The 15374-nt window shown below is 41.9% G+C and overlaps 1 protein-coding gene across 1 annotated transcript in view; it reads right to left on the reverse strand.

Annotated features, from left to right (window-relative positions):
• Positions 1 to 4464: 4464 nt before the first annotated feature.
• The window catches only part of LOC149452878 (transmembrane protease serine 3-like), a 67076-nt gene continuing 56166 nt past the window's right edge, over positions 4465 to 15374 (reverse strand). The window contains exons 13-14 of the mRNA XM_089688866.1: positions 8978 to 9130; positions 4465 to 4535 (exon numbers count right to left, since the gene is read on the reverse strand). Coding sequence (XP_089544992.1) covers positions 4515 to 4535; positions 8978 to 9130 — 174 coding nt within the window. The 3' untranslated portion in view covers positions 4465 to 4514. The remainder of the gene's footprint in view (positions 4536 to 8977; positions 9131 to 15374) is intronic.

Here is a 15374-nt window from a genome sequence, read left to right on the forward strand (position 1 = left end):
TTGGAAGAGAAAAAGAAACACATTTTTTTGTCTAGGGGTGCTGCACCACCACCATGTACTAGAGAGGTCTTGGAAAGCTTCCCATTTGTGGAGTTCAAGAAGCTGCTCCCTTGTGGAAAAGTTGATGTAGCATGAAAGGTTTCCACTTCTCTCAGAAGAATTTATCTCTGACAGACAGATGTGGGCACTAAGGTTATCCTTCTGGTAATTATGATGTTGCACCATGAAAATTACTTCCCAGGAGAGCTTTTGTATACCCTGTTGTGGAAATGTGTAATTTTGCATTATTGAAGAAATATTCACTAAGTAAAGGACAACCTAATTTACCATTTTCTGACCTGGACATTTTTAACATTTCTATGTTTAGAGTTCTCCCAAAGGAGAATCCTGTACAAGAAAGAGTGAGTTGGATGCCTGGTATAGCGATGTTAACAAGTCTGGCTATGTCAAGATAGAGGCTCATTAGGTCCCTGTTGGCATGGATATGAGGCCCTCTAGTCAGCCCTGTTTAATTAGGATATTTTATCCCTGCTTTGGAACTTGAACAGCTCTAGCTGGACTAGTCAGGAAGACACAAGTTGGTCCTAGGCTTGAGCGTCCCCAGGGGACCACAGGAAGAGGAGTCTACAGTTCAGGAGGAATATTCTCCAACATCTCTGAACAGAGGTATAGTTGAAGTGTACAGTTGAGGTGCAAAGCCCACACATGACAGGGTGGCTACATTCGGCCTGCAAGGAGACTCTCCAATGAAAAGAAGCCCCCTTTATAGGCAAAAATGATTTACACTGAACCTGCAAAAGCTCATTATGCTGCAAACACAGACTACACACAAAAAGGGGACTGAGAGCAAGCATAAATATAAAATATGCTGCTATATTTTATATTCTCCATGGGGGTTTATTAACATTTTAATTGCTGTCAGTCAGTGAGTTATAAACTCACTTCCTCTCCCACTGTTGACAATTGCCACCAGAACAGGAAGTGAGGCGGCAACTGGTGACAACTGTCAAATGCAAGATTTGGATTTCTCTTCACTTTCTTGAAATTTCTTTTCACTTGCTGTTGTATCTCCAGGACAGGTTGTGAAGGAAAGCTTTTCAAACAGGGACACAGGCAGCTATAAAAATCTGATAGACCATGCAACCCATATACACATTATCCAATAAAAGTTTTAACCAGAATTCCACTTTCAGGCATTGATAAAGGAGATTTGTTGTGAAATAAACTACAGGGGGTATAGAAAAGAATCACCTGCCTTTAAAATAATCCCATTTTGTTGTATTGCAGCCAGAAATGAAGACAGACACAGTTTTTGTTTTATCCAGCTGTACAACTTATACAATACAAGTGAAAGATATACCATCAACATGTCGGAAAAAATAACAAATATCAAACCCAGAATCACGGAGTTGGAAACAGGATCACCCCCTTGTGTCAGTATTTTGTTGAACAACCTTTTGCTTTAATTCCAGCCTTTAGTCTGTTGGGATATGTCTACTAACTTTGCACATCTAGACTTTGCAATATTTGCCAACTCTTCTTTGTAAATCTGCTCAAGTTCAGTTAAATTTGATGATGACTGTTTGTGGACAGCAGTCTCCAAGTTATTCCACGGGTTTTTAATGGGGTTTACATCTGGGCTCTAAATAGGCCGTGCAAGGACATTCACCTTTTTTCACTTTTTTCTCCTTCAACCACTGTGTGGTCACATTTTTGCTGTGTTCTTTGGGTCATTGTTGGAAGGTAAACCTTCTTCCCATTGACAACTTGACCAGGGGACTAAAGATGGCTTGCTCCCGTCCCCCTCGACTAATACCTACCCCCCTTTTAAATAAGTAACCACACAGACAACAAAAACGAGTTAATGGCCCAAAACTTCCTTTTACTAGAACCATTATTAAATAACATTTAAATAACAAAAACACAGTATAACATACGTTTTCCAAGGTCCCAATAGGCATCAAGAAAATGAATACCTGCGTCCTCCTTAACTAAGCCTCCAGCCGCAACAGAACCGACTCGGAGGCACCACTGCAGATACCTTCACCAGAACAACTGGAAGCCATACCTCGGACGGGTTCCTACAAAGTGCCTTTCTTGTGCCCACAGTAACCAACGAGGACCTTGCACTCAGCCGGTTTTCCCCCAGCAACAACTGGCACAACCACCACCAAAACGAACCATGAAACAAACGGGCAGGCGGGAGGGAAACCTTGTCTTGTGAAAACTCTCTTCTGACTGAAGACCCCCTGCCACACTCTGTCAGACCACTCCTTGTGGCTCCACCTGCTCCCTCCTTAAAACCATTTAGACTCCCCTCTTAGCTAATGGGGCTGTCCTCTCCCAACCCTCTTTAACCCTTGTCATGCCGGCCCTTCGCTCAGGTCTTCTTTCTTTCTTCTACTCCGGGCCTCCCTTTCTGGCAGAGGGCATCAGATTTTCCTCAAGAATTTGATGGTATTTTGCCCCTTCCTTATTTTTCTTCTATCCTGACTAGTCCAGTCCCTGCTGCAGAGAAACCCCTATAACAGGATATTCCCACCTCCATGCTTTAATGTAGGAGTGATGTGGCCTCAGAATCTTCAAGGTGAGTTTTGGGAAAGCTGGTGACTGCATGTAGCCTTTTTTGATGAGTGGCTTTTTCTTGCAACCCTCCCATACAAGTCACATTTGTGGAGAATTTGTGATATTATTGTCACATGCACACAATGACCACTCTTTCTCATTAATTCCTGCAATTGCTTCAGAGTTGCTGTAGGCCTCTTGGTAGCCTCTCTGACCAGTTTCCTCCTGGCTCTTTCATCCAGTTTGGAGCAACGTCCTAATCCAGGGAGGATCTGTATTGTACCATATACCTTCCACTTCTTAATAATAGACTTTACTGTGCTTCCAGGCATTGATAAAGCCTATGAATTTTTTTTGTATCCATCTCCTGACTTCTGCCCATCCACAACTTTATCCCGGAGATATTTTGACAGTGCATTGCCACCCATAGTTGATTGTTTACTTCAGTTGCACTACCAGGAAGTGAAATGCTCCAAGAAAGCTCTTTTCATGCTGAGCTAATCAAAATGACCACAGCTGATCACAGTTGAAAGTCTAATGGCTTTGTGTGCCACTAAGAAGGTGACTAACTAAACCTGATTGAGTTTACAAGTCATTTTTAGGAGGGGGGGGTGATCATTTTTCCAACAGTGATACGTTGTTTTTATTTTTTTTTTCTGACATGTTGGTGTTATACCTTTCAATTGGATGTTATCCAGTTGAGTAAATACAGCTGGATAAAACACAAATTGTGTCTGTCTTCATTTCAGGCTGCAAAGCAACAAAATGTGATTATTTTAAAGGGAGGTGATTTTTTTCTATACCCACAGTATATGGCCAAAAGCTTGTGGACACCTGACCACCATGCCTGCATGAGTTTGCTGGACATCCCATTCAATACCATGGGCATTCATATGGAGTTGGTCCCCACTTTTCACTGATAACTGTCTCCACCCATCTGGGAAGGCTTTCCACATGATTTTAGAGTGTGTCTGTGGGCATTTATGCCCATTCAATCAAAGGAAGGTTAGGTACTGTTGTTAGAGAAGACTGGGCTGACAGTAGGCATTCCAATTCATCCCAAAGGTGTTGAGATCATGGCTCTGTGGAGGCCACTTGAGTTCCTCCACCTAAAACCATGGTTTTATGGAGCTGGCTTTGTACACAGTGGTACAGTCATGGTGCAACAGAAAACAACCTTCCCCAGACTGTTACTACAAGGTTGGAAGTGCACAACTGTCAAAAGTGTTTTTGTATGCTGTAGCTTTACCAGTAGCATTCACTGAAAGCTGCTCTACATCATAATTTGGAGAGGTGTCCACAAGCATTTAGCCATATAGTGTATGTATGTACATATGTATCATTGCTGACCTCCATCTGAAAGCGTTAGCTGTCTTGCTGTTTCTGGTGTCAATGCTTGTTAAGTTACAGGCCTGAAACAAGCATGCAGCAAGCAAAGTCAGGGTGAAGTCAGAACTCCAGATCTGCATACTCATTCTAGTTAATAACTCAGGAAGCATTAAAACCAATGAATCAGCATGACATCCAAGCAAACAATATTTTAAGAACACCACATCAACAATTGAAGCTTAGTTTAGCTCACATAATCATCTTTCACAAAATCAAGTATAACCGCCGATACTTCTTCAAAACAAATTTATAAGCCTACTCCACCCAAACTGAACACTTCTATGGTTCTATAGAAGGAAGCATAGACCACCTTATGTCTCTCAAAAACTCACCACTGGAGATAAATAACCTGGTCTACGGGTAAATAGTTCTACTTTAGTACATGTATATGTAGGGACATTGGAGATTGTAAGCTTTTGTGGGCAGGAACCTGTGTGTATTCTACATAGTGGCGAGCAATTGCCTACATCTGTAAAATATGTAATGCAAAAAAGAGCAAGCAGACAGAGATAAAAGCATAAATATACAGTATTTATTCCCCCTGATGAGCTCTCATCTTGTCATGGAATCTCATTGTCGGTCTGCAGAGAAGAAAGGGTGAGAGTGTTAGCAGTTATGGGGCTTTTTATATATATATATATATATATATATATGCTCAGTATATACGAGGGGCATTCAAGTCAAACCGGGACTATTAATTTTACAGGTATAAAAAGGGATGCTAGCGTGGTGATACTACACACAGTAATAAGTGGCAAGTGTGTCCTATTACTAATAGGCGGCGCACATGTCGCAGGTCAGTCCAGATACCGTTGATCAAGTTGGCAGACAACAGTGTTAAATGCGTGCAAAGAACAGCGTGTGGTGATGAAGTTTCTTGTGAGTGAAGGCGTAAAACCCACAGATATCTACAAAAGACTTCAAGCATAGTAAGGTGATGAGACGCACAGCCGCAGTAAGACATTTGGATGGTGTAAAGGTTCAAAGATGGTCACACATCCATCGGTGATGATCCCAGCCATGGTGGTTCCAAGCCCACAGCAGTCATTCCCCTAAACATTTAGTGCGTGGAACACCGAATCCTGGATAATTGATGCATAACCTGTCATGAAATTGCATAAGAGATGGAACTTTCTGTGGGAACGGTGAACACAATGATGACGAAGTGAAGCAAGCTGTCCTAGGATGGTTTAGAAGTACTGACAAATCTTTGTTTGCCTAAGCTTTCCAGGCATTAGTTAAATGCTGAGATAAGTGTAGCAGGGGAGCATGTTGAAAAATAAATGCAGTTTCCACTCTTTGAAATTTGTTCTTTTATTATATAAGCTCAAAAGTTCCGGTTTGACTTGAACGCCCTTCGTGTATATATATATATATATATACACACACACACACACACACACACACATATATACATATATATATATACAGTGGGGATTGAAAGTTTGGGCACCCCAGCTAAAAATTTGTATTAATGTGCATAAAGAAGCCAAGGAAAGATGGAAAAATCTCCAAAAGGCATCAAATTACAGATTAGACATTCTTATAATATGTCAACAAAAGTTAGATTTTATTTCCATCATTTACACTTTCAAAATAACAGAAAACAAAAAAATGGCGTCTGCAAAAGTTTGGGCACCCTGCAGAATTTATAGCATGCACTGCCCCCTTTGCCAAGCTGAGACCTGCCAGTGTCATGGATTGTTCTCAATCATCGTCTGGGAAGACCAGGTGATGTCAATCTCAAAGGTTTTAAATGCCCAGACTCATCTGACCTTGCCCCAACAATCAGCACCATGGGTTCTTCTAAGCAGTTGTCTAGAAAACTGAAACTGAAAATAGTTGACGCTCACAAAGCTGGAGAAGGCTATAAGAAGATAGCAAAGCGTTTTCAGATGTCAATATCCTCTGTTCGGAATGTAATTAAGAAATGGCAGTCATCAGGAACAGTGGAAGTTAAAGCAACATCTGGAAGACCAAGAAAAATATCAGACAGAACAGCTCGCAGGATTGTGAGAAAAACAATTCAAAATCCACGTTTGACTGCACGATCCCTCCAGAAAGATCTGGCAGACACTGGAGTTGTGGTACACTATTCCACTATAAAGAGATACTTGTACAAATATGGTCTTCATGGAAGAGTCATCAGAAGAAAACCTCTTCTACGTCCTCACCACAAAAATCATCATTTGAACTTTGCAAATGAACATATAGACAAGCCTGATGCATTTTGAAAACAAGTTCTGTGGACCGATGAGGTTAAAATTGAACTTTTTGGCCGGAATGAGCAAAGGTACGTTTGGAGAAGAAGGGGCACAGAATTTAATGAAAAGAACCTCTGTCCAACTGTTAAGCATGGGGTTGGATCAATCATGCTTTGGGGTTGTGTTGCAGCCAGTGGCACAGGGAACATCTCACGAGTAGAAGGAAAAATGGATTCAATAACATTTCAGCAAATTTTGGATGGCAACTTGATGCCATCTGTGAAAAAGCTGAAGTTAAAGAGAGGATGGCTTCTACAAATGGATAATGATCCTAAACACACCTCGAAATCCACAGTGGATTACATCAAGAGGCGTAAACTGAAGGTTTTGCCATGGCCTTCACAATCTCCTGACCTCAACATCATTGAAAATCTATGGATAGACCTTAAAAGAGCAGTGCGTGACAGACAGCCCAGAAATCTCAAAGAACTGGAAGACTTTTGTAAGGAAGAATGGGCAAAGATACCTCAAAGAAGAATTGAAAGACTCTTGGCTGGCTACAAAAAGCGTTTACAAGCTGTGATACTTGCCAAAGGGGGCTGTACAAGATATTAACTGTGCAGGGTGCCCAAACTTTTGCAGACGCCATTTTTTTGTTTTCTGTTATTTTGAAAGCGTAAATGATGGAAATAAAATCTAACTTTTGTTGACATATTATAAGAATGTCTAATCTGTAATTTGATGCCTTTTGGAGATTTTTCCATCTTTCCTTGGCTTCTTTATGCACATTAATACAAATTTTTAGCTGGGGTGCCCAAACTTTTGATCCCCACTGTATATACACACATATATATATATACATATATATATACACATATACATACACACATACTTCTCAAAAAAAATTAAGGAAACACTTTTTAATCAGAGTATAGCATTTAGTCAATTAAACATTTGGGATATTGATCTGGTCAGTTAAGTAACAGAGGGGGTTCTTAATCAGTTTGAACTGCTTTGGTGTTAATGAAATTAATTAATGACATGAGATGACCCCGAAAACAGGAATGGTTTTACAGATGGAAGCCATTGACATGTTTTCCCTACTTATCTTTTCTGACTGTTTTTCACTAGTTTTGCATTTGGCTAGGGTCAGGGTCACTACTGGTAGCATGAGGCTGTACCTGGACCCTACAGAGGTTGCACAGGCAGTCCAACTCCTCCAGGATGGCACATCAATATGTGCCATTGCCAGAAGGTTTGCTGTGTCTCCCAGCACAGTCTCAAGAGCATGGAGGAGATTTCAGGAGACAGGCAGTTACTCTAGGAGAGCTGGACAGGGCCGTACAAGGTTCTTAACCCATCAGCAGGACCGGTATCTGCTCCTTTGTGCAAGGAGGAACAGGATGAGCAGTACAAAATGACCTCCAGCAGACCACTGGTTAGAATGTCTCTGACCAATCAGAAACAGACTTCATGAGGGTGGCTTGAGGGCCCAACATTCTCTAGTGGGCCTTGTGCTCACTGCCTGGCACCATAGAGCTCGATTGGCATTTGCCATTTCACAGATGAGAGCAGGTTCACCCTGAGCACATCTGACAAACATGAAAGAGTCTGGAGAAGCCGTGGAGAACATTATGCTACCTGTAACATCGTTCACCATGACCATTTTGGTGGTGGATCAGTGATGGTTTGGGGAGGCATATCCATGGAGGGGCGCACAGTCCTCTACAGCATGGATATTTTAATGCTATATCTTTTCATCAATCCTATGAGGTTCTCTATATGACCATCATTGAATGACATATTCATTTCACACATATCCATTTCAGAGACCAGCTGAGGAGGCCATGTTACATTCTGGTTGATTCTAGTGCCCTTTTTATGTCGTCATTTAGACACACATTTGTGTATACTGACTCTTCTTGCCTGCATCTATTACCAGGAACTTTGCCACCAAGTGACCTTTTCCACATCTGGGTTTGTGATTATTTACATCCTGTGATAGAGTCGGACTATATCCATTCCAGTAGAATATCTCTACTTGGTCCTTTAGCACTGAAACTGTTTATCTGGTTATTATACATATATTTATCTGGGTGGTGCACCCCGATGTGTTTGCTGTCTTGGCAGAAGACTATTTAGTCGTTGCCTATTCGGCATAATTTGCAATTTGGCTTAGCCATGATGTCTCTCTTTTTTATTTTTAGGTTGTATTGTATTGTCATTGATTGAGGTGATGGCTATCATGCAGTCTTTATTAAATTGTTTCATACCGCAATTTTACTATTAAAAGCATTATATGATTACATTTTTGTGTATTGTCTTGTCTTTTATGTAATCGCTTTTCTTCTGTGAACAATCTGTTCACATTGTTCTTTTTCCAATGCAACCACTATCCCTGAGGACTAGAATGTATTACATTTTTGTTTTTGGGTTTAGATATTTTTCAGGTATGGTACTTGCTTTTAACTGTGACTTTTAGTTCTAAAAATTTACTGCACAATGAGTGAGACATCCTCTTGGTAGTTATAGATATATATGTACAGTTTCTTTTTCTGAGGTTGTTGTAAAGTACACAGTGTGTTACTAGCAGTTCCAGTTGAGCTTGGGTGAATACAAAAGCCCTTTTTGTTCTGTAGGCATAGGGGCTCCATTAATGAATTACACGTGTCAACCAGCCGAATATGTAGGAGGAACATTAAATACTTTAAAAATGATGAGCAAATACTGAAAGTTACTAATAAGAAGTTGACCCTGAGCATTAGAAAATGTATTTTAGAGTAGCAGAGCTCCCCTCCTGGACTCTTCTGATCACTCACCTGTAGGCGGTGGTAGACCCAGTCCAGTAATACAGTGAGGTTAGTGTAAACTCCGGGGCGGTTGGGTCGACCACATCCTTCTCCCCAGCTGACGATGCCAACCTGCCACCACAGGCCTCCTTCCTGGCAGACCAGAGGACCTCCACTGTCTCCCTGTTTTTTAAAGAGAGTACCATGTCATTGTTCTGCGTTGCAGTATGGTAACAAGAATAAAAATATCTTATCTATAGATTACTGTATTTTTTATTTCATCTAAAGAGGCTTTGGAAACTGTGCCCCAAAAAAGCAGGCATTGGGCAAAGAGTTAGTCGCTAGTATTGCCCGAGGTCTCATGCAGCTGATTGTTTCCCCATTACTGACCTATTAAGCCTTGTTCTGTGCCGCGTCTGTGTCGATGTGGCCAGCTTAGTAGAGGCAGGGTTTTACTTCCTGTGGTCAGATCCTCCAGCAAAGAGAACAGTGAGCAGCACAGTAGTGACATCACCAAATCTCATTTCAGCTCTCCTCAGACTAGCTGCCAGAGGTGGCAATGCCTTAGATCCCACACTGCACATATACAGCTATGGGGCTGTAATGTACAGGAGTGCCTAGGCACACTCACATACCAGGAAGTGCACTGTTTTTTTTTTTTGCCGGAGAAAATCTAGGCCTGTCATTTGAGTTCTCTATTTTCATTTCTTTTATGTTTTTTGCACATCTCTGCAGGCTCTGTGGGATTTCTGCAGTATATGGGCCCAGGAGGGCGACCTCACTTTCTCTAACAGAGTTAAGGGTCACCTCTTCACCCACAGCTTTCTTATTAGACACTAGAAGAGTGACAAAACGCTAATATATTATCAGCTCTCCTCACTGTGCTTTCTTCTATCAGCATGATCCCTGTCAGCTCATGTATATGCTGCAAATCCTGACTGGCTCCTAGTTTGTCCCTCTTTACTCCCATCTGAGTGCTGCTGTGCAAAAGATGACAGGAGGCTAATATAAAGGCAGATTCAGGTACTAATACTAGTTGCATGTAAAAGTACATACCACTATTTTTAATTAATAACACAACTAAACTAAAATAACCTTCTGAATATTGGTTGAAAAGAAGCAAACAGATTCTTTTGCATTGGGTCATCTTTAAAAAAAAATAATTTGCCAGTTTCCACCCTCTTTCATGGCCTGCTCCACTCAGCTATCAGAAAATCATATTCATCAGCAATAACTGCAAATTCAAATATTTACTATGTAACAGTCCTGAAACAATAAATTTATAATTATTTATAGTTAGTGACAGCAGTTAAGATAATCTGTTTCATTATCAGCAGATTATATAGCCATTATATTGATTAGCCTTTATGGTAATTTGACTTTCGCGAAGGAATCAAAACACTCCACTGTAAATGTAAAAGACGTCAGCGGAGGTTGATAGAGGAATCAGTGAGAACAAAGGTAAATCATTTCACTTCTAGACTGGTGAGGGGCCCTCAACAAAAGTTTAATGGGTCTCTTGTCTATGGACATCCTCCCAGAACACACCTTGTGTGCACTCTCTGGGGTGCGCATCGGCGTGCTCTGTGACTGCTCTGTCCTGTGGACACAGCTGATCACAGATCGTGGTAAAGGGCTAATCACATCGGTCCTTTACCATGTGATCAGCTGTGCCCATCAGTGCAGCTTATCAGTGCTGCCTCATCAGTGCCACGCACATCAGTGAAGAACAAAATTTACTTAATTGCAAAATTTTATAACAGAAGCAAAAAAAGAGTTTTTTTTTAATTTTTGGACTTTCTCATTTGTTTAGTAAAAAAAAACCTCAGTGGTGATTAAATGCCACCAAAATACCACCAAAAGAAAACTCTATCTGTCTCAAAATTTTTTTTAACATTTCATATGGGTACAGTGTTGCATGATCGCACAATGGTCATTCAAAATGTGACAGTGCTAAAAGCTGAAAATTGGCCTGGGCAGGAAAGGAGTGAAAGCATCCAGTATAGAAGTGGTTAAACTCTTTTAAAGTGTCATTAAACCCATATCATTAAAAACTGTCAGTACATGCTGTATTACATGCAGTTCCTACTCACTCACTATGGGATTTGTTTGCTGTATTCTGCATTGTATTCCCCTGCTGTATTCTCCTTGTCTGTGTCACCACTGCAGCCTGAGGAAGTATAGACCGGACATTGCCACATCTACTGAGCATGCTCCAGCATAAGTTCCCTTCTAAGCTGTTCATTTCCTCCTTTTTCCTGTTGGTGCAGCCCACATGACTATGGTGTTTATTTACTAAATCTGGAAAGTGCAAAAGTAGGCTCACTTCTGCATAGAATCCAATCAGCTTCCAGGTTTTATTGCCAAAGCCTAATTGAACAAGCTGAGGTTAGAAGCTGATTGGCTACCATGCATAGCTGCTCCAGATTTGCACTCAGCCGTTTTAGTAAATCACCCCCAGTATGTGTTTACTATAATTTTAAGATAATGCATTTTTTTTTTTATCAGCAGACTATATAGCCATTATATTGATTAGGCCTTAAGACTTTCTCGGAGGAATCAAAACACACCAGGTCATTGCAGATGTGAAAGACGTCAGTACCAGCAGAGATAAGTAGAGGAAATCGATGAGAGCAAAGGTAAGTCATCCACTTCTAGACTGGCAGTGTGCCCTCAACAAAAGTGTAACGGCCCTTGCATGTTTCTTAAAGCCTTACTCCAACCAAATGTTTCTCCTAGTTTGGGATGAAGCAGAGAAGAAGTAAGATTTCAGCTTTGTAGTCCTGTAGACCACTGGTCTCCAAACTTTATAACCAAAGGGTCAGTTGACTGTCTACCAGACTTTTGGGGGCCAATGGAAGTAGAAAATGTCCTGGTGTCAGTTATAGGAATACTGCCCATCTTTGGTACTAGGGGAAAGAATAGTGCCCCATTGTTTGCTTCATTGGAAGGAATAGTGCCCCAATATTGGCAGTAATTGTACCCCATCGTTGGTGTCAGTGGAAGGAATATTGGCTCATCATTGGCATCAGTGGGATGAATAAGTGCCCCATCGTTGGTATCACTGGGAGGAATAAAGCCCCCATAATTGTTGTCAGTGAAAGAAATAGTGGAAATGGGAGGAATAATACCGCATTGTTGGTATCAGTGGGAGAAATAATGCTCCGTCATTAGTGTAAGTGGCAAGAATTATTGGTGTCAGCGAAAGATATAGTGGGAATGGGAGGAATAGTGTTCCACTGTGGGCGTCAAAAATGAGTATTTATATTTTGTGCTGCCCTAGGCAACACCAAAAAAAATCTGCCCCCCCACTTTCCTGGTGACGCAGAGGGTGCAGTGGCTGTCCATGTCCATGTACGGGTGGGTGGAGGGGATCTTCTGGTGCTGGTATTTCCAGTGTGACACTTCCCCCACCCTTGAGACTCCTCTGGACAGCGGCCTTCCTCCCCAGGTGGTCCATGATTTTTCCCCCCAGAGGGGGAAGTGCTGCTACATGGTGTACATGTGTCCCCCGATTGTTCCCCCCCAGCTTCCTGTGTCCCGGTGTCTCCAGGAGTCCGTCCCATAACAATGATCGCTGCACTGCCAGGAGGGGAGAGGGCGGCCAGGGCGAGGCACAGACCAGCACCCACCAGCAGCCTCATCACACTGGAGGAGAAGGGATTACACCCCAGGCACCAGCCTCAGCCTGACCACCACCCACCAGTCCCCCCCACCTGCGACCGCTGTACACCACCACAAACCCCTCTTCCAGAGAAGGAGAGAGACTCACCATCCAGTCCTGGTGCCCAGAAAAACCATTGTCCCCTTTTCCAGGGGGGGGCGACGCTGCCCCCCTGAAAAATGCCACCCAAGGCAAATTCCTTGTAATCCTCATGCCAAATACGCCCCTGAGCGTCAGTGGAAATACTAGTGACCCACTGTTGGTGTCAGTGGGATGCCAGTGACCCAAGGGCCAGAGAAAGGCAAGCAAAGGGCCGCATCTGAACCCTGGGCCACAGTTTGGAGACCACTGCTGTAGACAAATCTACCTAGCACCAGACCAAAAACACCACTCTATAGGAGTGAACGGCTAATTGTGATACTGTATCTTAGCTCAAAGAACAAAAATAGGCAGCATTCCAGGCCAAGCCTCAAAAATGTATGGAGGTTACCATCTCAAAAGTAAAGATGAGAATCCTTTCGATAAAGGGTTCAACTTGATAAAGGGATCCTGTGTAGCCCTGAAACATTGTTGGAATAGGTTTTATCACTGTCATCTAATCTTGTAATCCAGTGTGAAAGGTTACCTTTGTGCGGGAGCTTCTTGCAAAGACCAGTCACTGCTGCTCTCTCCTTCTGCAGGGTGACTGATCTTGTCTCTGCCAACTCCTGTAGTTGGCTGTAGTGGATGGGGCCTGCTGGGTCCCTCCTACAGCTCTGCTCTCTGCACAGAAGAGTGATCATATCACTACTACTTTTAGAAGGTAAGCTCTGTGTTTGCAAAAGTGGATTTATATATTTTGTGACTATCAGGGAATATTTTTTTAAATTAAATTTTTGTACCTGGAGTCCAACTTTGATCTTAACAAATTCAAACCCAGGTCAATTCTGGCATTTCTCTCCTACATGTAAAAATCTTTTTGTTTTGCTAGAAAATTACTCAGAACCCACAAACATTACAGGTATATTTTTTAGCAGAGACCCTAGAGAATAAAAAGATGGTTGTTGCAATTTTTTATGTCACACTGTATTTGCATTTTTCAAAAGCAATTTATTTGTGAAAAAATACACTTTAATGAATTTTAATACAAAAAAAAAAAAACAATATGTAACCCAATTCTTGGGTAAAATATAAAATATGATGTTACACAGAGTAAAAAGATACCCAATATGTCACGCTTTAAAATTGCTCGTCCAATCTACGGTATACTTAAAAATCTCCATAGGCAACACTTTAAAAATGTTTACACATTACCAGTTTAGAGTTACATAGGAGGTATAGCCAGGGGCGGACTGACCATTTGGAAACTCGGGCACTGCCCGAGGGCCCGGGGTCAGTAGGGGGCCCCATGAGATGCCCCTGGTACCTTTTTCATAGGCTTTTTTGAGTTTGGGCAAGGACACAGGAACCCCATGATCCCCTATTGCCCGGGGGCCCCATGAGTTGTCAGTCCGCCCCTGGGTATAGCGCTAGAATTATCGTTTCTACTATAACATTTGCGGCAAAACCTCACATGTGTGGTGCGAACACTGTCTGGTTCTTGGCCAGCTCTGTGGTAACCCCCCTTCGCCGCTAGATCGAATCCCAGGCTCCCCAATCACATGGTAGAGCCTGGAGAGGCACCAGTTGACAGTGCTGGGGGGGGGGGGGGAACGTTTCCTCCCATTGCCTACAAAAGCCATCCAGCGGCTAATCAGCCAATAAGATGGCGTTGACACAATAGGGAATTGCAGACTGAAAAGAAAGATATCTGGATGATGCCTGTAGCTGCAGGCATCATCCAGATATCTCCACTTCTGGTCTAGGACATCATATGACATCCTACAGGCAGGAAGTTGTTAGGATCTAAAGCTATGGGGCTTAGCTTAGTTTTTAACACTAACCTAACCCATAAACTAATCCCTTATGCTAAAGTAACCCCTTGTGGATCATGCTTACCTTATCCAGCTCTGTGACCCTCTGCATGAAGAGACACATGTGCTAAACTGCTGCCACTGAGAGCTACTGATCCAGCTGAAGACCCTCTGACCCCTTGTAGTGCAGATATTTCTCAACCTCAGTATTTTGAAGAAGCCCTCCTGCATTAATTCCTTCAAAATATGAGTGAGAAAATCAGACCTCTATTTACTTTCGACATTGCAAAAGCCTTTTCTGAATTATAAGGAACATAAGTTATAATCAATAAATAGAAGAATGCAATGATAAGAAAACCAATTAAATACTAATTGAAGATTTGCCAAGTTTCAAAGTCCAATTGATTGTTCCATTGACAAACATTACTGTAGCTCTAGTTATCATGCTGATATGTTAATAGTTTGACTCTGATCTCACCCAAAACTTTCCTGCAGTTTCCAATGATTGAGCCAGTCAGATCTTAAAAACCTAAATGTTTTTTTATTTTGATTAATAATTTGGTCTCATGGGTCATGTCACATAGGCTCGTGGGGGTTATTTACTAAAACTTGAGATTGTAAAATCTGATGGGGCTATGGATGGTAGCTAGCCAGCTTCTAACTTCAGCTTGTTCAATTAAGCTTTGACAATAAAACCTGGAAACTAATTGGGTAGTTGCACCAGATTTTGTACTCTCAAGATTTAGTAAATACCCTCCATAGGGTCATGTCGCAGGAAAACCTGCTGTTGGTGGTACATTACTGAGAAGAGGCTTCCACATACTTTAATAAGATCACTCCTGGTTGTTGCTGTGTAGATTAGCTGTTTTTC

This window comes from Staurois parvus, unplaced genomic scaffold, assembly GCF_062004578.1.
Source record: "Staurois parvus isolate SC_StPar_1 unplaced genomic scaffold, SC_StPar_1.0 ptg000457l, whole genome shotgun sequence".
Lineage (NCBI taxonomy): Eukaryota > Metazoa > Chordata > Amphibia > Anura > Ranidae > Staurois > Staurois parvus.